The 25,514-nt window shown below is 38.6% G+C and overlaps 1 protein-coding gene across 2 annotated transcripts; it reads right to left on the bottom strand.

The window, feature by feature from the left end:
- Positions 1-142: 142 nt before the first annotated feature.
- Positions 143-23,592, bottom strand: LOC133546576 (zinc finger protein OZF-like). Of its 2 annotated transcripts, none has more exons than XM_061892353.1 (3): positions 23,165-23,592; positions 12,235-12,489; positions 143-302 (listed from the first exon to the last, which is right to left on the bottom strand). In XM_061892353.1, the coding sequence occupies exons 1-3, from the start codon at positions 23,286-23,288 to the stop codon at positions 196-198; spliced, it is 486 nt and encodes a 161-aa protein (XP_061748337.1). In that variant the 5' UTR covers positions 23,289-23,592; the 3' UTR covers positions 143-195. The 2 variants fall into 2 exon arrangements, with proteins under 2 accessions (XP_061748337.1, XP_061748336.1); XM_061892352.1 differs by lacking the exon at positions 143-302 and adding an exon at positions 6,514-8,406 and having other exon boundaries at positions 23,165-23,577.
- Between the last annotated feature and the right edge of the window lie 1,922 nt (positions 23,593-25,514).

Below are 25,514 nucleotides of genomic sequence, written 5' to 3'. Positions count from 1 at the left end.
CCTCTTCCCGCATCTTGGGAGTACGTGTGGGATCTGGCGGCCCGTCAGATTGACACGGATCCGACGTCGATGACCCACTCGGCACGTAGCTGACATCGGAAGAACCACTATCAGAAGGACTTGATGCTGGTCCTTCATCAAACAATGCGGGAGGTGGTCGTAGCTTGGCTTGCATTCCAGACACACCTGGAGATGCTATGTTGGGCTGCATCTCGGGGCTGCTGCACTTGACGATGGGACTTCACTAACCCTGGCTGGCCCAGCTCTAACCCTCTCGAGGATCTCTGGGGTCACCTGCTGTCCTAGCAATAAAATAAAACACAAGCTGTTTTATATAATCTGTTAAATTTGAACTAGGATCACATACTAATTATTATCTTTGAATCCACTGCTTTCCACCAACAACTTTCTTCTTCGTAGTCTCCATTATTAATTGAACAAGTTGCAAAAGATTCAGCAACACAGATGTCCAAAATACTCTGTAATTACGCGTTGAACAGAGACGACTATTAGCCGTGTGTGGACGTGAGCCAAGATGTCCCCAACAATTTGTGACGTCACGCGCACGCGTAATCATAAACGTCATCATTCCGCCACGTTTTAACTCCGCGGGAAATTTAAAATTGCAATTTAGTAAACTAAAAAGGCCGTATTGGCATGTGTTGCAATGTTAATATTTCATCATTGATATATAAACTATCAGACTGTGTGGTCGGTAGTAGTGGCTTTCAGTAGGCCTTTAAAGATGTTCTGTGAAAAACTCGAACAAAATAATGCACAATGAAGAAAAACAATTAATGTGCTCAGTTTGTAATAAAATATTTTCTGTGAAAAACTTGATAAACAAAAGTATGCGGATTGGAGAATAAACATTCAAAAGCTCAGTTTGTAAACAAGGATTCTCTGCGAATAATCTATTGATAACAGATTAAAAAAATACACACAGAAGTAAAAACATTATTGTGCTCAGTTTGTAATAAAATAGTCTTTGTGAAAAAACTTGATGAACAAAATAATGCACACTGAAGAAAAAACATTAATGTACTCAGTTTGTGATAAAAGATGCTCTGTAAAAAAAAGTGCTAACAAACAAAAGAATGCACACTCGGGAAAAACCATTAATGTACTCAGTTTGTGAAAAAGGATTCTGCGTGAAGAAACTTTTGATAACAGACAAAATAATACAAACTAAAGAAAAACCATTAAAGTGCTCGGTTTGTAATAAAAGATGCTCTGGAAAAAAACATAAGCAAAATAATGTACACTGGAGAAACACTCGTGCTCAATTTGTAAAAAAAAGGATTATCTGTGAAGAAACTATTGATAACAAATAAAACAAATTACACACTGGGTAAAACCATAAATGTGCTTAGTTTGTAATAAAAATATTATCTGTGAAGAAACGTATGATAACAGACAAAAAATTACACAAAGTAGAAAAACCATTAATGTGCTCAGTTTGTAATAAAAGACTCTGTGAATAAAATTTTGCTAACAAACAAAATAATACACACTGGAGAAAAACATTAATGTGCTCAGTTTGTAATCAAATATTATCTGTGAAGAAAGTCTTGATAACAGAAAAAATAATGCACACTGAAGAAAAACCATTAATGTGCTCAGTTTGTTACATAGATGCTGTGTAAACAAAACTTGATAAACAAACAGATTCACACAGGAGAAAAACACATTAATGAGCTCAGTTTGTAATACAAGATTCTGTGTTGAAGACTCTAAGATTCTATGCACACATGGAGACAAACCATTAATGTGCTCAGTTTGTAATACAAGATTCTGTGTTGAAGACTTTAAGATTCTATGCACACATGGAGACAAACCATTAATGTGCTCAGTTTGTGAAAAAAAAAAAAAAAAAGATGCTCTAAGAAAAGCTTGATAAACAAAAGAATGCACACTGGAAAATCAAGTGCTCAGTTTGTAAACAAAGATTCTCTGTGAAGAATCTATTAATAACAGATTAGAGAAATTCTAAAGGAATCATAATTAAAGGGAGAGAGTATAAATTGGCCAGATGTGGATGACATTTTAGTCTTCCTCTGGCACCCAACATCCATCCATCCATTTTCTACCGCTTATTCCCTATTGGGGTCGCGGGGGGCGCTGGCGCCTATCTCAGCTACAATCGGGCGGAAGGCGGGGTACACCCTGGACAAGTCGCCACCTCATCACAGTGGCACCCAACATACTCTCTTCCTAAATGAATGCACTCATTTGAACGGTAGGGTCTATTATCAGGACATAAAATCAACATCGGTAAAACTCAACTCCTCTCGTATAATTATAACCCAGAAGCAGTGAAATTATGTACAAAAATCACACACAAAGGAATATTTTCTTATATTGTTTTTTTAATCTCTATAGTTCAAGTTTTACTTAGCTATTGTCTCCATCCAAAATGGATGGAGACAATATATATATATATATATATATATATATATATATATATATATATATATATATATTTATACCCCCTGATATGTCTTTTAAATACCTGGGCCTCATTTTATCAAAATATATAACAACATTATCAGTATAAAATTATCTACCCATACATAAGAAAATAAAAGATGACATAGCACGATGGAACTTAATTCCTTTTTTTCGCCTTAGCTGTAGAATTGATTGTATTAAAAGGAATGCACTTCCAAGACTGCTGTACCGATTTCAAACTCTGCCAATAGAGATCAACAAAAAATAATTCACCTTCATGTAGTGTAATGAAAGATTAAAAAATGCTCAGTTTTGAAACTATTAAAGGGGAACATTATCAGCAGACCTATGTAAGCGTCAATATATACCTTGATGGTGCAGAAAAAAGACCACATTTTTTTTAACCGATTTCCGAACTATAAATGGGTAAATTTTGGCGAATTAAACGCCTTTTTGTTTATTGCGCTGGAGGCGATGACGTCAGAATGTGACGTCGCCGAGGTAACACAGCCACCATTTTCATTTTCAACACATTACAAAGACCAGGTCTTAGCTCTGTTATTTTCCGTTTTTTCGACTATTTTTTGGAACCTTGGAGACATCATGCCTCGTGGGTGTGTTGTCGGAGGGTGTAACAACACTAACAGGGAGGGACTCAAGTTGCACCACTGGCCCGAAGATGCCAAAGTGTCTGCCGCCAGACCCCCATTGAATGTGCCAGAGTGTCTCCACATTTTACCGGCGATGACAGACATGGCACAGAGATGTATGGATAACCTGCAGATGCATTTGAAACGATAGTCAACGAAATCACAAAGGTGAGTTTTGTTGATGTTGTTGACATATGTGCTAATCAGACATATTTGGTCGCGGCATGACTGCCAGCTAATCGATGCTAACATGCTATTTACTGGCGGTTGTAAAGCAGACATGGCACAGAGATGTATGGATAACCTGCAAATGCATTTGCAACGATAAAGTCAACGAAATCATAAAGGTGAGTTTTGTTGATGTTGACTGCCAGCTAATCGATGCTAACATGCTATGCTAATCGATGCTAACATGCTATTTACCGGCGGTGCTAAAGCAGACATGGCACAGAGATGTATGGATAACCTGTAGATGCATTTGCAACTATATTACGTTTCCTTCCACCCACATTTTATGCGAAAAAAACACTTACCAATCGACGGATTTAAGTTGCTCCTGTGTCACAAGATGCGAAAGTCCTGATCGTTTGGTCCGCACATTTTACCGGCGATGCTAACGCAGCTACTCGGCCATGCTATGGCTATGAATAGCGTCAATAGCTATTCGCTCAATAGCTTCAGTTTCTTCTTCAATACTTTCATACTCCAACCATCTGTTTCAATACATGCGTAATCTGTTGAATCGCTTAAATCGCTGAAATCCGAGTCTGAATCCGAGCTAATGTCGCTATATCTTGCTGTGGTATTCCCATTGTTTGTTTACATTGGCAGCACTGTATGACATCACAGGGAAATGGATAGTGGTTTCGAAGATAGCGAAAATAAGGCAATTTAAAGCTTTATTTAGGGATATTCCGAGACCGGTAAAATTTTGAGTAAAACTTCAAAATATATAACAAGCCCCTGGGAACTGATTTTTATTGTTTTAACCCTTTTGAAATTGTGATAATGTTCCCCTTTAAAAGGACACATTTAAAAAAAAAAACAAGACTTCTATCGATATCTGCAGTTGCATCATTTTGTTAATATGAAGGTGAAACATGTAACAAAGACAAGCATTTGTTTCATTGAACTATTTACAAAAGTTTACAATTCAGAAACTATTGATAGAAGTGTTTCATGCTTGTATAAGAAATCATATTTAACTTCATATGTTAAAACAAAATGGGAGAAGGAAGGAGGGATAACTACATCTGAGGAAGAATGGACAATAAAATGGAGATATCAATGGACTTGTAGCAGCTCACCCAAGTGGAGAGTTTGGCTGGGAAAGTTTTATTCCACCTTCTCAGAAGTCTCAGTATGATAACAACTCCCCTGCCTGTTGGACAAATTGTGGGAATCTAAAGGCAAACCACTAGCATGTTTTCTGGGACTGCTCTGCCATAAAGGACTATTGGAAAGAGATACACCAAGCTCTACAGGATATTTTCAAATCACCCCTTGAAAGTGACATTCTGTTTTTCACACATCGCACCTCAGGATTGGCTGAAAAAAGAGAAATACTTCATGAATATCCTACTAGTGGTTTGTAAAAAGAGCATTACCAGGAAATGGATATTACAGGAGAGCCCAACTTTGAAGAAATGGATGGAAAATCACAATGGACATTTATAAAACACAGAAGATAACAGCTTTTATTATTTATAAACTAGAGATATTTACTTCATACTGGGAATACTGGGTTGATTATGTCACGCCACATAAGACTAATTTTATGTTTTTCTAATTAGTGATTAAACTGTTTTAGAAAAAAAAAGATTACTCCCTATATGTATATAGTTTTATCTGTTTATATTATTTGTTATTAATATTATTATTACTTTGTTTTTTTGCTGTCTTTCTTTTTTTGTGGCGGAGGGGTGCAGGTGTCATCGTTGGGAAATAAACAAAAAATAATATTTTGATCTTTCGGGCAGACAATAGATGTATGATGTATGCACATATGATGTAATGGATAACAATGTCAGCTGATGGATGTCCATGAAAAAACAATAATAATAATAATTTGTAAGTAAAAAATACATTTAAATGAAATAAGAGTAGTTGTAGTAGTGACTTCTGTCATGCGGACTGTAGCCTCCACATGAGAGAGAAGTGAGAAGAAGATTGTGTGAATCCTGCCTTCCAGTCCCAGTGTGCTGACATGACACTAGATTGCTTCTCCCTCATTATCCAGCCTGTCAATCTTGGCTCAGCTCATTTCTGACACTCCATTTGTCACATCTGGCAAATTTTGTTCACATTTTGTTCGTGTTTTCCGCTGTTTAATGTTTGAATTCCTGTCCTGTGCTTTTATTTTGGTGGCTCTCCCAGTTTTGTTGGTGTTTTCCCGTGGCAGCTTCACTTCTGTCCCCGAGCATTTCCCCTCACCTTTTTTCTGTTTGCAATCAAGACTATTTCAATTGATCCTCTTGCTACCTTTGTTGTCCGGACATTATTCTTTGTTCACGGGTGACCATCCTTTTAGATGTCAAGCTCGAGTACGCACATATTTTGTGGACGCCGTCTGCTCCACATTTCCTGTGAGAGTTTTGCTGGGTTTCAGCGGTTTGTTTTGTTGTCTTCACAGTTCCCTGTTGCTCTCGGTTTTTGTTCGTTTATCAAAAACATCCATTTTTTTTACGGCATGGTGCCACCTGGTTCATCTGCATCTTAAGAAATCATTCCCAATTTCCGATTTTTGGTGAATTATTGTGAAATTTCCACTGTCATGTTACTCTTTAAGGCTTCACGGTGGAAGAGGGGTTAGTGTGTCTGCCTCACAATATGAAGGTCCTGAGTAGTCAGGATTCAATCCCGGGCTCAGGATCTTTCTGTGGGGAGTTTGCATGTTCTCCCCGTGAATGTGTGGGTTCCCTCTGGGTACTCCGGCTTCCTCCCACCTCCAAAGACATGCACCTGGGGATAGGCCCCTCCCACCTCCAAAGACATGCACCTGGGGATAGGCCCCTCCCACCTCCAAAGACATGCACCTGGGGATAGGCCCCTCCCACCTCCAAAGACATGCACCTGGGGATAGGTTGATTGGCAACACTAAATGGTCCCTACTGTGTGAATGTGAGTGTGAATGTTGTCTGTCTATCTGTGTTGGCCCTGCGATGAGGTGGCGACTTGTCCAGGGTGTACAACGCCTTCCGCCCGATTGTAGCTGAGGTAGGCAGCAGCGCCCCCGCGACCCCAAAGGGGAATAAGCGGTAGAAAATGGATGGATGTTACTCTTTATAGTTAACTAATTAGAAAATTAAAAAAATATTTACCGAGTCAGCTGCTAGTTCACATTTTGTGGAGTCATTTTGCTACCTGTCAAGGAGGGAATTTGTTCTTAAATATCTATAAATAATCCTTAATATTGCCAGCCATAGTGATTAATTTATTAATGAAAAGAACATTAAAACTTGAATCCGACAAAAAAGTAAAGACAAATGCTGTCTTCCTCGCTGATAAAACATGATAAAAACATGCAACTGCTAGCCCCCAATTCTCACAATGTGGCGAGGTGGAATACTACAAGAGGCACTCTAATATGGTACTTAAATCTATATTTTTAGTCTTATTATCGAGGAATATTGAGGTCACACTTATATTAAAAAAAGTAATGTTAAAGTTTCATCCAGTATTCTGATGATGATGATGATGATGATGATGATGACGATGACGATGACGATGACGATGAATCTGTGTCCGAACTTAGGGTCCAAATTTTTTTAACAATGTTATTAATTCATACTTTTAATTGGAAAATAACATCAATAAAGTGCAATGGAGAAAATGTGTTGGAAAAAAAAATAAGAAATAAGATGACCTCTCTTTAACAATGGGAAAATAGAATAAAAATTTAGCAACATATATAATATTCAATAAATGCACACAACTTAAAAAGTCATTCCAGGACAACATATAAGAGTAGAAGATAAGAAGCACAACATTCAACATAAAATATACGTTCATATTAATCATCCTGTGTTTTTAAAGTACATTTAGCACAATCACCGTTTGAGTGTTTTTACATCCCTGCAGCTTCCATGACTGTTACACACTTGTGTTTACTGACCTGATACTTAAACCTGATTGTTTTATCACACAAACGGTTTCTCTCCATTGTGTGTTCTCATGTGTTTGGTCACACATTGCTTTCTGGAGAAACTCTTCTTACAAACAGGGCAAGTAAAAGGTTTCTCTCCAGTATGTATTCTCATGTGTGTGGTCATGTCAGGCTTCATGGAGAAACTCTTCTTACAAACAGAGCAAGGAAAAGGTTTCTCACCAGTGTGTGTCCTCATGTGTGTGGTCATGTGTTGCCATCTGGAGAAACTCTTCTTACAAACAGAGCAAATAAAAGGTTTCTCTCCAGTGTGTGTTCTCATGTGTGTGGTCATGTTACGCTTTGTGGAGAAACTCTTCTTACAAACAGAGCAAGTAAAAGGTTTTTCTCCAGTATGTATTCTCATGTGTGTGGTCATGTCAGGCTTCATGGAGAAACTCTTCTTACAGACAGAGCAAGTAAAAGGTTTCTCTCCAGTGTGTGTTCTCATGTGTGTGTTCATGTGATGCTTTCTGATGAAGCTCTTCTTACAGACAGAGCAAGTGAAAGGTTTCTCACCTGTGTGTATTTTCATGTGTAATGTCATGATACTCTTAGCGTTGAATCTTTTAGCACAAATTGAGCAAGCAAAACGTTTCTCTCCAGTATGTGTTCTCATGTGTGTGGTCATGTCATTCTTTCTGGGGAAACTCTTCTTACAAACAGAGCAAGTAAAAGGTTTCTCTCCAGTATGTATTGTCATGTGTGTGGTCATGTATTGCTTTCTGGAGAAACTCTTCTTACAAACAGGGCAAGTATAAGGTTTCTCTCCAGTATGTGTTCTCATGTGTACTGTAAAATTACTCTTATGTCTAAAAGATTTTTCACATTCAGAGCAGTCAAAGTGTTTGCTGTTATTTTGATGTCTCGTATCACCTTCAGAGTCATTTTTACTCTTCAAAGGTTTTTGGATGTGGTCACTGTGATCAGAAGAGTCTGACATCATGTGGTCCATGTCTGACAGTGGAGCAAAGATGCTATCTGGTTCTGACTTTATATCATCTTCGTCATTAACCTCCTCCAACCTTGGAAGCTGCTCCCACAGTTCCTCTTCTTCCTCTATATGAGTGGGCTCGAGCTTCTTCTGTCCCACACTGGAGCTCCACTCCTGCTGCTTGGAGGGAATCTCTTCATGACTCTCTGCTGACACCTGCTGGACGTCTGCAGAACATAGAACACAAATGAGGTGTTACTTATTGAAATTTGCAGTATTCAAACTATTCACAGGTGAGTTAGGCCAAATAGACAGCACTCCACGTTATGCATTTATTTAGTTTACCTTTTCTTTGGCCCACCCCTATAAAGTTATTCATTTTCTCCACCTACATTAAAAAGACAGCATCCATCTATATCTTGAAAAACAAAAACAATGATGTGTGTGGTGTTTGAGAACAGTTTGTAAGAGCTTGACAGTAAAACTTTTCATGAACTTTAACTCACCTTAATGTGCTGGACGTCTTTGATCATTATGATTTTGGTTTAGGTTTAGAGCAGGGGTCTCAAACATGCGGCCCGCGGGCAAAATTGCGTTCCGCGAAACGTTATTATGCGGCGCGCGCTTTGATGTGACAATTTTATGTTGGTGCGGCCCATGAGTTTAATCTGAACGGCGCTTGATAGGTCATGCTTGCCCACGTCCCCAATTTTCCCGGGAGACTCCTGAATCTCAGGGCACCAATTCTCTCGAAGCCCCTGTCAATTTTTACCAGATCAACAATATTCAAGGAGTGCAATAAAGGCACTGCCTTTAGCGCCCCCTATATCCTGAATTGACAGCGTGCAAGCCCAATTAGAATAGAATATAATAGAATATAATAGACTTTATTGTCATTATATTAGCATATAACGAGATTAAAGACTCCAACTTGAGTGGCGGTTGTGGGAACAAATATGGGGTGAAATAAATAACACAAAGGGTAATAAAGGAAAAACTAACAATTGAAATAAACAGACTACTATCCAATAAAAATAAAAAGCAATCCTGTACAATATACAAAACACTGTAGAAATACAAAATACTGTACAATATACAGAACAAGACAAGAGTACGGAAGTAATAAATAATAATCAGTATTGCACAGTAGGGTATTAGGGCATGATATTGTACAGGGGTGAATTATTATTATTATTAGAAGTTAGAGTTTAACATGGTGACAGCTCTGGAGAAGAAGCTGTCTCTGAGCCTGTTTGTTCTGGCTCTGATGCACCTGTAGCACCTGTAGCGCCTGCCTGATGGTAGCAGGTGGAACAGGTGGTAGCCAGGGTGTGTGCTGTCTTTGGTGATGGTTTTTGCTTTCTTGAGGCAACGGGAGTTATGTAAATGCTTCAGGGAGGGCAGGGGGCAGCCGATAATTTTTTGTGCAGACTTTATGACCCTCTAATTCGCCTGTTTGTCTGCTTCAGTGCAGCTGGCGTACCACACTGTTATGCAGAGTGGTCCAGAGTCCAGAAGAAAGCAAATTTTGTATTTCATTTGGAAGTCAAGGCGCTATAGTCTGGAGGAAAGCTGGAGAGGAGCAAAATCCAAGTTGCTTGAAATCCAGTGTGTTCCCACAGTCAGCAATGGTTTGGGGAGCCATGTCAGCTGCTGGTTTTTGTCCACTGTGTTTAATCAAGTCTAGAGTCAATGCAGCTGTGTACTCCATGCTTCCATCTGTTGTAAAGCTCTATGGAGATGATGACTTCATCTTCCAGCATGATCTGCCAGAACCAGCAGTAACTGGTGTACTGACCATGGCATTACTGTCCGCGATTGGCCTGCCAACTCCCCTGATCTGAACCCCTTAGAGAATTTGTGGGGTATTGTAAAGAAGAAGCTGTAAGACACCAGACCCAATAATGCAAATGAGTTTAAGGCCACTAGCGAAGCATCCTGAGCATCCATAACACCTCAGCAATGCCACAGGCCGATTGCCTCCATGCCACGCCGCATTGATGCAGTAATCCATGTGAAAGGATTCCCAACCAAGTACTTAGTGCATTAGACATTTTCAAATGTTTGATTTTGTTTTGCTATTATAAATCTTTTTGTTTTACTTGGTCCTTGGAAATATTCTAATTTTTTGAGATAGGATTTTTGAGTTTTCTTAAGCTGTATGCCATAATCAGCAATATTAAAATAATAAAAGGCTTGCAATATTTCAGTTGATGTGTAATGCATCCAGAATGTCTGACATTTCCATGTTTTTAGTTTCATTACAGAAAATAAAGGACTTTATCACAATATTATAATTTTCTGAGACAGTCCTGTGTGTGTGTGTGTGTGTATATATATATATATATATATATATATATATATATATATATATATGTTTTGATTGGATTATCCGGAGAATAGTGCATTCATTATTAGTCTGGGGGTAGGCAGGACTGCCTACCCCCAGACTAAACGACTCTGAAACCAATAATGAATGTAACTGTCGCAAGAAACCTGATTGCCCTCTCAACGGAAGGTGCTTACAGACATCAGTCGTTTACCAAGCAAAGGTAATACGCAAGGACATTAACACATCCGACACGTACGTAGGATTAACCGAAGGAGCGTTCAAAACAAGATGGAATAATCACAACGCCTCCTTTAGAAACCAGACTTTGCAGAATTCTACAGAACTCAGCAAACACATTTGGAACCTCAAAGACAATAATGTTGAATATTCAATAACATGGCAAATTCTTGCATCCAGCACACCTTACAACAGTGGTAATAAAAGATGCAACCTATGCTTAAAAGAGAAACTGTTTATTATATATCATCCAGATCTATCATCCCTCAACAAGCGCAGTGAAATCATTTCAACATGCCGCCATAGACGGAAACACCTCCTAGGTAACACATGAGCCAATCACCACACCCCTACGCCTGCCTGTACCCACCCACTCTGTGCCCTATATAAACCATTGTATGTGAATGCTTCCATTAAAATCTCCTGATGATTGAGGGAACCCCTCATGAAACAGATCTGTAGAGATAAAGTAGTCTTGTGGTTTTTTTCCCACACCTACACATGTATATATATATATATATATATATATATATATATATATATATATATATATATATATATATATATATATATATACATACATAAGAGAGAGAGACAGAGGTATTGTAATAACTTGAAGTAAATAATGAAGATTGAAAACCAATTACAAAAAACAGAATCCCAAACAAATTTACTAAAAGCTTACCTTTTTTAATTTGGCATAGTATGTATATATTATTAATGTTGTAAATAAACTCTTAATACATCTAGAACAGGGGTGGGCAACCCGCAGCTCCGGAGCCGCATGCAGCTCTTTGGCAGCTCTGAGGCTCAGCTGCATAATCACCGACCCCCTTGGTTATTTCGGGAGGTTTCCTTATTTTGGTGCATCTCCCGGACATCACCCGGGGCTAATAGTCTCCGATTTTCAGTCGGACTACAATATTGAGGGCGCGCCGTGATGGCTTTACTTTTAACATCCTCTGCGACATGTCATCGCGCCCGCTTTTACACCATGCTATCTGTGTGCCAGCCCGACGCATGCATTTCGCCGCTTCTGTCATCACACGTACGAGATTGCAAGGCATATAGTCAACAGCCACACAGGTTACACTCAAGGTTGTGATACAAACAACTTAAACACTCTTACTAATATGCGTCACACTGTGAACCCACACCAAACAAGAATGACAAACACATTTCGGGAGGACATCCTCACAGTAACACCGAACAGAACAGATACCCACAATCCCAGGCATCCGTGACAATTCCTGGCTATATTATACACCCCGCTGGCACCAACCCCCCCCCGTGTGTCGCTTGAGGTGGGCGGGGTTGGGGGGGGCAGGGTTTGGTGCTAGCGGGGTGTATAATGTAGCCAGGAATAGTCACGGATGCATTGGATTGTGGGTATTTGTTCTGTTCTGTTTATGTTGTGTTACTGTGAGAATGTCCTCCTGAAATGTGTTTGTCATTCTTGTATAATCTTGTATAATGTTGAGCTTACTTGGACTGTGATGAAGCTGTGAGGACTCAGGTGGTTTGTCTTCATGCTCTTCAGTCTTCACAGAGACAACAGTCAGTGGAAACTTGCTGACATCAGCCTCCTCCTGCCCTACAGGACACTCTCCCTCCTGACTGATCCACACTTCCTCCTCTTCCTCTTTAATGTGTGGGGGCTGTGGATCCTCTTCTTCCTCTTTAATGTGGGGGGGCTGTGGATCCTCCCCTTCCTCTTTAATGTGAGGGGGCTTCTGGACGTCTGTTGGGTAAATAAGTAAATAAGATAAAGAGAGTATAGAAATAGTTTTGAACTGACACTGTTAACACAATGACATGATTTGTGTTCTTTTGTGTGTTGTGTTAAAAGTGTGTAGCAAAACAACCAATAAAAACACTGGAAATACCTACTTTTTTCCTAAAATAATTCAAAAGTGGTAGTGAGTACACAAACAGACTTGGAAATTTGATGGAGGGCAATTTGAAAAGTTTGTATAAGTACGAGGCAGCATTGATTGAAGCATTCTTAACTTCACTGATGTAAAGTGGGTAAATATTGTGTTGTGTATACGGTCTATGACACCTAAACTTTATCTGTAAACTTAACCATAATATTATAATGATATTGTCATTACCATAACTTCAATATCATGGAAATAAAAAAAATATAATTCCAAAATCACTAAAAAAACAAAAAAATCATTCATGGTATGTTTTTGTTATCATGCAACATACTTTCTTGAGGTCATTTTGTTGGCTGGGCCAAAAGGAACTTTTACCAAAACATGTTTTACTATGTGCTGTTTTATGGAGTATCTTCATCAACAATTCCTCTTTAGGAATTGGAGACCATCTACGACACGCTGAAGGAAAGTCAGTCGCCTTTATGTTCTTTTAATAATTCAAGTTTTGACTACTTTAGTTATTGAAAATAATTGTTTACGTTCACTTATTGATACTTGTAAGTCAGATTTAAGAAGTGAAATTATAACTTTGATTAGATTTGTTTACAGTATAAAATGTATTTAGTGACTGTGTGAGTTTTATGTAAACATGTTGATACAGGTTTACTTCTTGGGGACTGGAACACTGATATGTCCTGAAAGGATGCACCCATTTTTAAAACCTTCACTAAGCTGTGCCACCAACATTGTCTCACTTAGCTCATTAAGCAAACTACCGGGGTGAGTGAGTTCTTTTAAACCTTCATAGACCTCCTTGTTACTTCTGACCAGTCTCAGATCACCACAAGTGGAACTACTGTGTGCGGCTTAAGTGATCATTCCATCATTTTCTGTACCCATGAAGAACAGAACCGAGGCTAACGGCCACAAAACAAGAGAAGCTAGAATCCTCAAGACCTAGACTAGCAAGGCTTTCAATGACAAACTGCTGAAATAAGACTTGCCTCGGTACTTGCAAGTACACAGGTCTTTGGGTCAATTCCTAACCTCAGAAAAGTAAATAACTTCACAGTCAAAGTGGGTGACAATATTATAACAAACAAAAATTAGATTAACTTTCTTGGCTGCATCGTAGAGACTAATCTCTCCAGTAAAAAAATGACTACTCAGGTAGTGAAAGAATCAACCGACAAATTATATTCTTACTAATGTTGTCCCAATAACAATATTTTGGTACCGGGACCTTTACAAAAATGGATTTTGATACTTTTCTAAAAAAAAGGGATCACAGAAAAGTGCATTATTGGCTTTTTTAAATAAAAAATGTTTTGGGGTACATTAAACATGTTTCCTATTGCAAGTTTGTGAACATACTGGACAACTTGTCTTTTAGTAGTAAGTATATAAAGAAAAGCTCCTAATTTAGTCCGTTGACGTATGCAGTAACATATTGTGTCATTTATATTCTATTATTATTAGGTCAAAATTATTAAGGACATGTGGTAAAATATGGATTATTAATTTACTTGTTCATTAACTGTAAATATCTGCTTATTTTCTGTTTTAACATGTTTTATCTACACTTCTGTTAAAATGTAATAATCACTTATGTTTCTGTTGTTTGGATACTTTACATTAGTTTTGGATGATACCATAAATTTGGGTATCAATCTGATACCAAGTAGTTACAGGATCATACATTGGTCATATTCAAAGTCCTCACGGGTCCAGTGACATATTTCCTGAGTTTATAAACATAATATAAATAATTACAAATAAAAAAACGAAAGAAGATGTGATGGCAAAACATTTTGATGTAAACATAGAAGTAGTACTTTTTAGAGGCGGTTTAGTACCGAATATGATTAATGCAGTTGAGATGGGGTCCAACACCCCCCGCGACCCCAAACGTGACAAGCAGTAGAAAATGGATGGATGGATAGTATCACGGTACTTTACCAATACCGGCATTCCATACACCCTTACTTCTTATATAGTAGGATCACCCCGCTGGTGGGTAGAAATACACTTAAGACTCTGACACAAGCACTCATTTAAAGGCCTACTGAAAGCCACTACTAGCGACCACACAGTCTGATAGTTTATATATCAATGATGAAATATTAACATTGCAACACATGCCAATACGGACGGTTTAGTTTACTAAATTGCAATTTTAAATTTCCTGCGGAGTTTATTGGTGAAAACGTCATGGACTGTAAGGAAATATTAGCGGTGCACCACACACAGCTAAAAGTTGTCTGCTTTAATGGCGTAATTACACAGTATATTGGACATCTGTGTTGCTGAATCTTTTGCAATTTGTTCAATTAATAATGGAGAAGTCAAAGTAGAAAGATGGAGTTGGGAAGCTTTAACCTTTAGCCACACAAACACACGGTGATTCCATGTTTAAAATTCCTGGAGGTGAAACTTTACTATGGATCAGAGCGGTCAAGCAAACATGGATCCCGACCAAATGTCAACCAGCAGGTTTCGGTGAGAAAATTGTGGTTAAAAAGTCACCTCTTACCGGAGATCAGCTGAACTTGCGCCATCCATACAGCTGCCGTCGACTTCCCTCAGAGACTGGCCTCAAGACACCCGTGGACACACCCCTCCAACTATCAGGTAATATTAAACTCACTAATACGTCACTTCCTGTTCACGAGAAAGGACACAAAAGAAAAAGGCTCCGCTTTTGCTACCGGACTTTTTATTTATTCTGAAGATTTTGACAACTGATTTGCGATCACAGCCACAGGAGAGTCACCTGGCATCCTTGACCTCATTTTGGTCAGTTGTGAGGCACTGATACGCTGAAATGAGGCAAGTTGGAAGAGCCGTTTGCCTCAAGCCATCGGCGCCTTAACGCAGCTCAAAGCGGTTGCCTAGCAACCAAAAGCTACGGCGAGTTTACAGCTGTTTTAAAGTGCTTCCAACGTCGCAGTGTTATAAGTTGACAGACTAACACCTGAAATCGATCTGTGAACAACGCAATGCACGCATTGTTGGAACAAACAAGTTAAACGTGCTGCAAGTTGCTAAAGTAACTGCCGTTTAAGACACAAGAGTCACTGATGTCATCGATCTGCCACAATGCCAAAAGTTAAAGAGAAGACTGAAACCCAAAACCTTCGTGTCAGCCGACACAGGACACAACTGGGACCAAGATTTGAGACTGGAAACAGGACATGATGGGAATCAAGAAGGAGTACTACTAAAAATACTCCATGAATTAAAAGAAGATTGGAAAGAAATGAAAGAAGAAATGAAAGAAATAAAAAAAGATCTGAAAAAAGCAATGGAAGAACACAAATAAGATGTGAAAAGTCTGCAAACTCAAATCATCACCAGAAAAAATGAAGTCTCTGATATGTGCCAACAATTGAAGACCTTTCAAGAAGATATGCGCCAACAAATGAAGACCCTTCAAGAAGACAACTCCATGCTGTGGAATATCATAGATGAAATGGAGCAGGATAAACGAATGAATGATATCATCGTGACAAGGCACCGAATTAAACCAAGATCCTATGCGAAGGCTGTGAATAATGAAGGTGAACCAGATGAAATGGACCTTGTCTCGGCAGAACAGCAAGTGGTCAACTTTCTGCAATCAAAGGAAATTGAAATCGATATTATTACCATCGAAACATGCATCCCACTGAACAGAAGAGACAACAACGCCACTCCAGTCGTGCTCGTGAAACTCGTAAACAGAAAATCTAAAATGGCATTGCTGAGACAGGGAAAGAAGCTGAAGGGAACAAATGTGTACATGAATGAGCATCTCACTAAACATAATGCTGGAATCGCCAAGAAAGCACGCGACTTGAGAAAGCAGGGAAAAATCCAGGGAACTTGGAGCGCCAACTGTAAAATCTACATCAAGCTGAATGGAGGTCCAGAAGCAAGAGTAATTGTTGTCAATGACATCAAAGACCTGGACAAATTTGAAGTTTACACAGCTTCCACAGCAATGATGATAATGGACTCTGACAGAAAACAAGCACCTAAATTCAACATCAACACTACTACGCTGCAAGGGACGACTAAAAAAGAAGACCTAGATTCAGGACTGCATCCATCTACACTTATAGACATTATTGAAACGACATCAAAGATTGTTGAGCAAGGAAATATGGAACTACAAAACTTCTGCAACAAAGAGCACAAAAACCAGGATTTGGAAAACGATATAGATCCAGATACAATTTTTTTCCCCCACATTAGTAATAATTGTTTTTATTACAAAGATGAGCAATACAATAGCATCATTAAAAGTGATAACAAATTGTCAATTGTTCATTTTAATAGCAGAAGCTTGTATGCAAACTACAACAACATTAAGAACTTTTTGAAATACATCAAAAAACCCTTCAAAGTGATCGCCGTCACAGAAACATGGATTGATGATAAAAAAAGGAATAGATTTTGATCTGGAAAGATATGAACTAAACTACATGAACAGAGCCAACAAAAATGGAGGAGGAGTAGTTGTGTATGTGATGAAGAACCCGAACCTCAAAGTGGTAAAAAACATGTCATTAGCTATAGATAATATCTTAGAATGTATTACCATTGAAATATGTCAGGAAAATAGCAAAAACATAGTAATCAGTTGTATATATAGATCACCTAAGTCAAGTATAGAAACATTTGAAGAATGGATCAAGGCAACTTACATGGACAATGGTCAAAAAATAATTTTCTTATGTGGTGACTTTAATATTGACTTATTGAACCCTAACAAGCAAAAGTTTATTGATGACTTCATTGATACAATGTACAGCATCAGTTTATATCCTAAAATCACAAAGCCAAGCAGCATCACAGGACACTGTGCCACACTTATTGATCATATTTTTACCAATGATTTTGATAATAACACCACAAGTGGTCTACTTATAACCGACTTTAGGGATCATCTGCCAGTTTTTACAATATATGATGGAAACTGCAAAAAGAACATGGAAGACAAAAGGACATTTCAAAGACTGTGCACAGAGAAGAGGATGATTGCTTTCAAAATGGAGCTACAAAAGCAAGATTGGGACAATGTGTACAATGAAGAAGAGGTTGATGAAGCATACGAACATTTCTTAAACAAGTTCATAATACTTTATGACAAACATTGTCCATGGAGACAACTCAGTAGTAAAAAGAGAAAGAATAATCAACCATGGATGACAAAAGGATTAAACAATGCTTGTAAGAAGAAGAATACGCTATATAGAAAATTTATAGTACAAAGAACTACAGAGGCAGAAGTTAAGTACAAAAAGTATAAAAACAAGTTAACAAACATACTACGATCATGTAGAAAAGAATATTACAGTGAATTATTGGACAGGAACAAAAATAATATGAGAGCAACATGGGGCATTCTCAATAGCATTATTAAAAATGGCACTAAGAGGGATTACCCCCAATACTTCTCAGATCAGGAGTGTCAAACTCAAATACAGAGTGGGCCAAAATTTAAAACTGAACAAATCCGCGGGCCAAGGTTGAACACATTGCCTTTTAATAGGGACCCAAACAAGTTTTGCAATGAATATTAAACAAGCAAGGCTTAAATATGGCAGCATGGTGGAACAGGGGTTAGTGCATCTGCCTCACAATACGAAGGTCCTGAGTAATCCTGGGTTCTTTCTGTGTGGAGTTTGCATGTTCTCCCTGTGACTGCGTGGGTTCCCTCCGGGTACTCAGGCTTCCTCCCATGGAACAGGCAGAGCTTATATAACGTAATAGTGCAAAATCAACTTTTAAAAAACAAAGGAAAAAACTTCAGTGGTATATTAAATAGAATTTAACTTAAAAAATTAATGCCTCTTTTCTATTTGCAGCCTTCTGAGGTAAATACCAACATTAACTTTTTCCACAGGCTAATAAATTTGAAAATAAAATTAAAATGAGGTGGGCGGGGATTTGGTGGTATATTGTAGAGTTGGTGCTGCAAAGGGTTCTTGGTATTTGTTCTGTTGTGTTTATGTTGTGTTACGGTGCGGGTGTTCTCCCGAAATATGTTTCGTCATTTTTGTTTGGTGTGGGTTCACAGTGTGGCGCATATTTGTAACAGTGTTAAAGTTGTTTATACGGCCACCCTCAGTGTGACCTGTATGGCTGTTGGCCAAGTATGTGTGTGTGAAAGCCACATATATTATGTGACTTGGCCAGCACGCTGTTTATATGGAGGAAAAGAGGACATGACGGCATGTTGTAGAGGACGCTAAAGGCATCGCCTTTAAAGCACGCTACCAATATTGTTGTCCGGGTGCAAATCAGGAAAATGGTTGCCCAGAGAGATTTTCGAGAAGGGCACTAAACTTCGGGAGTCTCCCGGGAAAATCGGGAGGGTTGGCAAGTATGAGTATTAGCGGTGAATGTGGTGTTACCGGTGGGCCAGCTCTAATGTTAATTTGATATTGCCTCAAGGGCCAAATGAAATTAAACGGTGGGCCAATGTTTGGCCCGCGGGCCAGAGTTTCACACCCATGTCTTAGATGGAAATAAACATAATGACAACATAAAGGAAGTAGTCGAAAGCTTTAATAACTACTTTGTAAATATTGGACCAAAATTGGAAGAAAGGATTCCAGACCCAGTTTCAATTGAGGACTATAATGATACCATAGAGCGAAATCCCAACTCCATGTTCCTCAGAAATGTGACACAGGAGGAAATAGTTAAAATCGTGAAAAAATGTAAATCAAAGTCTTCAACTGATTGTAACGGAATTGATATGGATACGATAAAAAAGGTTATTGATGAGATCTCAGGACCATTAATGTATATTAGTAACCTATCATTTCAAACAGGTACATTTCCAAACAAAATGAAAATAGCTAAAGTTGCACCAATTTATAAGACTGGAGATAAACCTCTATTTACAAATTATAGACCTGTTTCTTTACTTCCACAAATTTCTAAAATCATTGAAAAACTGTTCAATAAAAGATTAGAGAGTTTCATAAATAAAAATAGAATACTCGAAGAGAACCAATATGGATACAAAGCTAATGTTTCAACTTCAATGGCTTTAATTGAAATCACAGAAGAAATGACCAATGCAATAGATAGTAAAAAATGTGCAGCAGCAGTGTTTATGGATCTAACTAAAGCATTTGACACAATTAATCACAATATTTTAATTAAAAAACTGGAACGATATGGCATCAGAGGGTTAGTCTTAAATTGGAAAAGAAGTTATCTAACGAACAGGAAACAATACGTGAAACTAAGCGAACACACTTCTACAACACTAAATATATCCTGTGGTGTACCTCAGGGATCAATACTGGGACTTAAATTATTCAATCTCTATATAAATGACGTTTGTAAAGTTACAAGAGATTTAAAGTTAGTATTATTTGCGGATGAAACAACAGCGTTTTGTTCAGGAGAGAACACAAAGAGGATAATACAAATAATAACAGAAGAAATGAACAAATTAAAAAAATGGTTTGACAAAAACAGACTATCATTGAATCTCAGTAAGACTAAAATAATGCTATTTGGTAACAGTAGAAAAGAAGTGTCAAACACAAATACAAATAGACGGAATAGAAATTGAAAGAGTAAATGAAACCAAACTTCTAGGTATAATGATTGATGATAAATTGAACTGGAAATCTCATGTAAAAAATATACAACATAAAAGTAACAAGAAATACGTCAATAATGTATAAAGCCAAAATATGTTCTGGACCGAAAATCAGTTTATATTCTCTACTGCTCACTAGTGTTACCATATCTGAGTTACTGTGTAGAAATATGGGGAAATAATTACAAAAGTACACTTCATTCATTAACAGTATTACAAAAAAGATCAGTTAGAATAATACATCATGTTGGATATAGAGAACATACAAACCCTTTATTTATTGAATCAAAGATACTGAAATTCCACCACATAGTGAAATTGCAAACAGATAAAATTATACACAAAGCAAACTATAACCTGCTTCCCAAGAATATACAACGATTCTTCTCAACAAAAGAGAAATATAATCTTAGAGCAAAATGTAATTTCAAACATTTGTATGCACGTACAACACTTAAGACCTTCAGTATATCAGTATGTAGAATTAAATGATGGAATGGATTAAGCAAAGCAATCAAACAATGTACTAATATCATCCACTTCAAGAAACTCTTCAAACCTAAAGTGTTTACAAAGTAGAAAGAAAAAGAACCATGATAATAAACATTCTGATTTTATTCACCCATTCATTCTCAAAATAATCGTACTTATCTCATCGTATGGAATAAAACTTACTTCACCAATTATTTATTTATTTATTTTTATTGTGATTACTTATTACTTATGGAGTATACATTGTGAATACATTGAGAACAGGAAGTGAACAAAAGTTTTAGCAACTGTTATGTAAAGAAAAGGGGTAGGAATAAATAAGCTCTGCTTCTTCCTACTCCTTTTCCAACATGTTGAAAAGAGAAACCGGAAATTGTGATGTATCATGTTGTATGTGTGATGTAACATGTTGTATGTGTGATGTATCATGTTGCATGCATGCATGTGTGATGTATCATGTTGTATGTGTGATGTAACATGTTGTATGTGTGATGTATCATGTTGCATGCATGTATGTGTGATGTATCATGTTGTATGCATGCATGTGTGATGTATCATGTTGTATGTGTGATGTATCATGTTGTATGCTTGCATGTTCCAAATAAACTCAAACTCAACTCACTAAAACACAAGCAACACAATAGAAAGATAAGGGATTTCCCAGAATTATCCTAGTAAATGTGTCTAAAAACATCTGAATCAGTCCCAATGCAATAACCTTTTTTTTTAACTTGATTTTTTTTTTTTTTTCTAGTCCGTCGCTATCAATATCCTCGAATCCTCGAACACGAATCTTTCATCCTCGCTCATATTAATGACACAGAATGGACCTGCTATCCCCGTTTGAATAAGAAAATCTCATTTCAGTAGGCCTTTAACCCCACTTTGACTACGGAGTTCATGTTTGGTACCGTGAGGCCTTAAAAGCCCTGAAAAACAAACTCCAGACAGCCCAAAACAAAATGATTGGGCTTCTGCTTAACCGTCCATCTCGGGCTCACCTTGCAGCCAACCATTTCCTTAACGTGGGGAGGCTCTTGGTGGCCGACAGAGTACATCTTCTTGCAGTTGGTCTGGTGTACAAGATACACCATACCACTAAAATACCCATTTACCTGTCTAGATACTTCAAAATATATTCACCATTATAACACCAAAGGTAGTTGTACAAATCACATTCAACCTAGATCTCACTCCAAAAAAGGTTCTAATGTGTTTGCCTGCCATACCACCAACATGTGGAAGTCCCTATCAAAAAGAAACATATTACTGCTTGCGGCTACTCGTAACTGGGAATAAACATAGCCTTTTATCTATTTGAAATTATATTTGCATGTATTTTCTTGCAGTATATTTGTATTTTAAATGCTACTTTCTACATAGTACTGTGTGAGTTCAAATATATATTTCAACTGAAAGCATCTCAGGCTTTCTTGCAGCAGTGAATGTGTACCGTGATGAAAGTGTACCCTTTCCTATGCAAACTTCTCATAACTCCTTCAATCAATCAATCACACATTGTTACAAACTGAGAGGAACATCAACCTCAAACTGTCCTCTTTTCATGAAGAATCTAAGTCAGGGGTCTCAAACTCAATTTACCTGGGGGCCACTGGATGCAGAAACCGGGTGAGGCTGGGCTGCAAGAAAACATTTCTTAAAAAATCCAACATGCACTTTTTAATGAATTCACCTTCTTTGAATGGCTTTCCCGCCCTCGTAACATACTTGCCAACTGTGGCGATCTCTCCGGGAAACACCCGAATATCAGTGCCCCTCCTGACAATCCCCTGGGGCAAGCATTCTCCCGGTTTTAACCCGGACAACAATATTAAGGGCGTGTCGCGATGTCACAGTCTTTAGCGTCCTCTACAACCTGCCGTCTCGTCCGCCTTTCCACCATGGTGCACATTAGTAACAGTGTTAAAGTTGTTTATACGGCCACCCTCAGTGTGACCTGTATGGCTGTTGATCAACTATGTCTTGCAGTTGTTTACTGCGTCTACAGAAGCCAAATACGGCATGTGGCTGGGCTGGCACGCGGTTTGTACAGGTTGTAGAGGATGTTAAAAGCAGTTCCTCCACGGTGCCCCCTTAATATTGTTATTTTGGATGAAATTCGGGAGAATGATTACCTCAGGAGGGGCACTGAAGAATTGGGAGTCTCCCGGAAGAATCAAGAGTATGCAAGTACACCGCTGTTGGGCGCCGTTCATATAAAACACGCGGGCCGCACCAACATTACTTTTTCATGTTAAGGTGCGGGCCGCAAAATAACGTCTCGCGGGCCGCAATTGGCCCGCGTGTTTGAGATCCCTGATCTAAATCAAAGCATTGCATCATCCCCACAAGACAAAGCATCTTCCTATTGAAGAAGTGTTAATAATGAAATGTAAAGTTAGTAAAGATGTGAGAGTAAGAAGTAAACAAACCTGTTCTGTGTAACACAACTTGATGTTTCTTGAAAACAGCGTCCAGTAGTTGATGTTGTCGCTCCTTCTCCTCTTTTGTACGACAAAGTTCCTCCTCATACTTTGCTATCGTTCTTTCGCACATTTTCACACAATCACAACACTTTACTCACACATTTGATCTCTACTTAGCGATGTGTTGATAACGTCCGCGTCTCTTTGTTAGCAGCTAACAAGCTAAGCTAACTAACAAGCAAAGATAGCACGAGAAGCGGCACAGTGCTTCTAGCGCATCGAGACTACTTTATCCTTAAAGAAAGAATCAAATATGTATTTTATACGAGGTAAATATTTCAAACTGGATAACAAATAATAAGACTGTCTTTCTCCGTCCATGTGCTGCACACTTGACGTTACAAGGCAGTACTGCTCTGTTCTACTGCTTTCCGTTTACACCGGAAGCTGGGAATGACGTCACAGCCGAGTGGACGAAGAGGTAGCTCTATATAAGATATTGCCTGCTGTCTCTGTTACCATGCTTTTATAACCTGTAATATTTATTTGAACAGCAATGTGATATAAACGAGTGTCTTGTTTTTCAAAAATAAATTCAAAGTATATCAAACAAAGCTTTAATGTTGGGGTTCAGTGGCGCCCCCGTGCGACATTTATTGCAATGACAAGAGTGAAAGTGCTAGAAATTGTAGCGATATTACTGCCTGATTCCACGTGTTTTTATTGTGGTTCCCTTTTACTCCTAGATAATCTATGTTCATACAAAACATTGATAAAACATTCAAATATCACAGAACGTGATGTCGCACGAACCAGAGGTGTGGACTCGAGTCACATGAATTGGACTCGAGTCCGACTCGAGTCATAAATTTGATGACTTTAGACTCGACTTGACCACATTTAAAAAGACTTGCAACTCGACTTAGACTTTAACATCAATGACTTGTGACTTGACTTGGACTTGAGCCTTTTGACTTGACATGACTTGCTACTTTCCCCGAAACCCAAAGATTAAAAAATTATTCAGGAGCGCTCCGTATCTTTCATTTAGTACTTGTGTGTGTCTGCGTGTTGTTCCCGTCAGCTTGTATGCTCTCAGTACAACAGCCAATCACATTGCAGGTCAGCTTGTATGCTCTCAGTACAACAGCCAATCACATTGCAGGTCAGCTTGTATGCTCTCAGTACAACAGCCAATCACATTGCAGGTCAGCTTGTATGCTCTCAGTACAACATCCAATCACATTGCAGGTCAGCTTGTATGCTCTCAGTACAACAGCCAATCACATTGCAGGTCAGCTTGTATGCTCTCAGTACAACAGCCAATCACATTGCAGGTCAGCTTGTATGCTCTCAGTACAACAGCCAATCACATTAGTACTGTTGTTTTGCTCCCACAGCACTCATCCAATCACATTGCAGGTCAGCTTGTATGCTCTCAGTACAACAGCCAATCACATTGCAGGTCAGCTTGTATGCTCTCAGTACAACAGCCAATCACATTGCAGGTCAGCTTGTATGCTCTCAGTACAACAGCCAATCACATTGCAGGTCAGCTTGTATGCTCTCAGTACAACAGCCAATCACATTGCAGGTCAGCTTGTATGCTCTCAGTACAACATCCAATCACATTGCAGGTCAGCTTGTATGCTCTCAGTACAACAGCCAATCACATTGCAGGTCAGCTTGTATGCTCTCAGTACAACAGCCAATCACATTGCAGGTCAGCTTGTATGCTCTCAGTACAACAGCCAATCACATTAGTACTGTTGTTTTGCTCCCACAGCACTCATCCAATCACATTGCAGGTCAGCTTGTATGCTCTCAGTACAACAGCCAATCACATTGCAGGTCAGCTTGTATGCTCTCAGTACAACAGCCAATCACATTGCAGGTCAGCTTGTATGCTCTCAGTACAACAGCCAATCACATTGCAGGTCAGCTTGTATGCTCTCAGTACAACAGCCAATCACATTGCAGGTCAGCTTGTATGCTCTCAGTACAACATCCAATCACATTGCAGGTCAGCTTGTATGCTCTCAGTACAACAGCCAATCACATTGCAGGTCAGCTTGTATGCTCTCAGTACAACAGCCAATCACATTGCAGGTCAGCTTGTATGCTCTCAGTACAACAGCCAATCACATTAGTACTGTTGTTTTGCTCCCACAGCACTCATCCAATCACATTGCAGGTCAGCTTGTATGCTCTCAGTACAACAGCCAATCACATTGCAGGTCAGCTTGTATGCTCTCAGTACAACAGCCAATCACATTGCAGGTCAGCTTGTATGCTCTCAGTACAACATCCAATCACATTGCAGGTCAGCTTGTATGCTCTCAGTACAACAGCCAAT

Source organism: Nerophis ophidion, unplaced genomic scaffold (assembly GCF_033978795.1).
Source record: "Nerophis ophidion isolate RoL-2023_Sa unplaced genomic scaffold, RoL_Noph_v1.0 HiC_scaffold_33, whole genome shotgun sequence".
In the NCBI taxonomy this organism is placed as follows: Eukaryota; Metazoa; Chordata; class Actinopteri; order Syngnathiformes; family Syngnathidae; genus Nerophis; species Nerophis ophidion.
This window is presented reverse-complemented; position numbering and strand designations above follow the sequence as displayed.

Excerpts from the sequence above, each read along its gene's own strand:
- LOC133546576 (XM_061892352.1), bottom strand. The coding sequence starts at position 23,288 with ATGTGCGAAAGAACGATAGCAAAGTATGAGGAGGAACTTTGTCGTACA. Across the intron at positions 12,490-23,164 it reads AGTTGTGTTACACAGAACAG|ACGTCCAGAAGCCCCCTCAC; the intron begins GTTTGTTTACTT and ends TTTACCCAACAG. Across the intron at positions 8,407-12,234 it reads ACAGCTTCATCACAGTCCAA|ACGTCCAGCAGGTGTCAGCA; the intron begins GTAAGCTCAACA and ends TATGTTCTGCAG.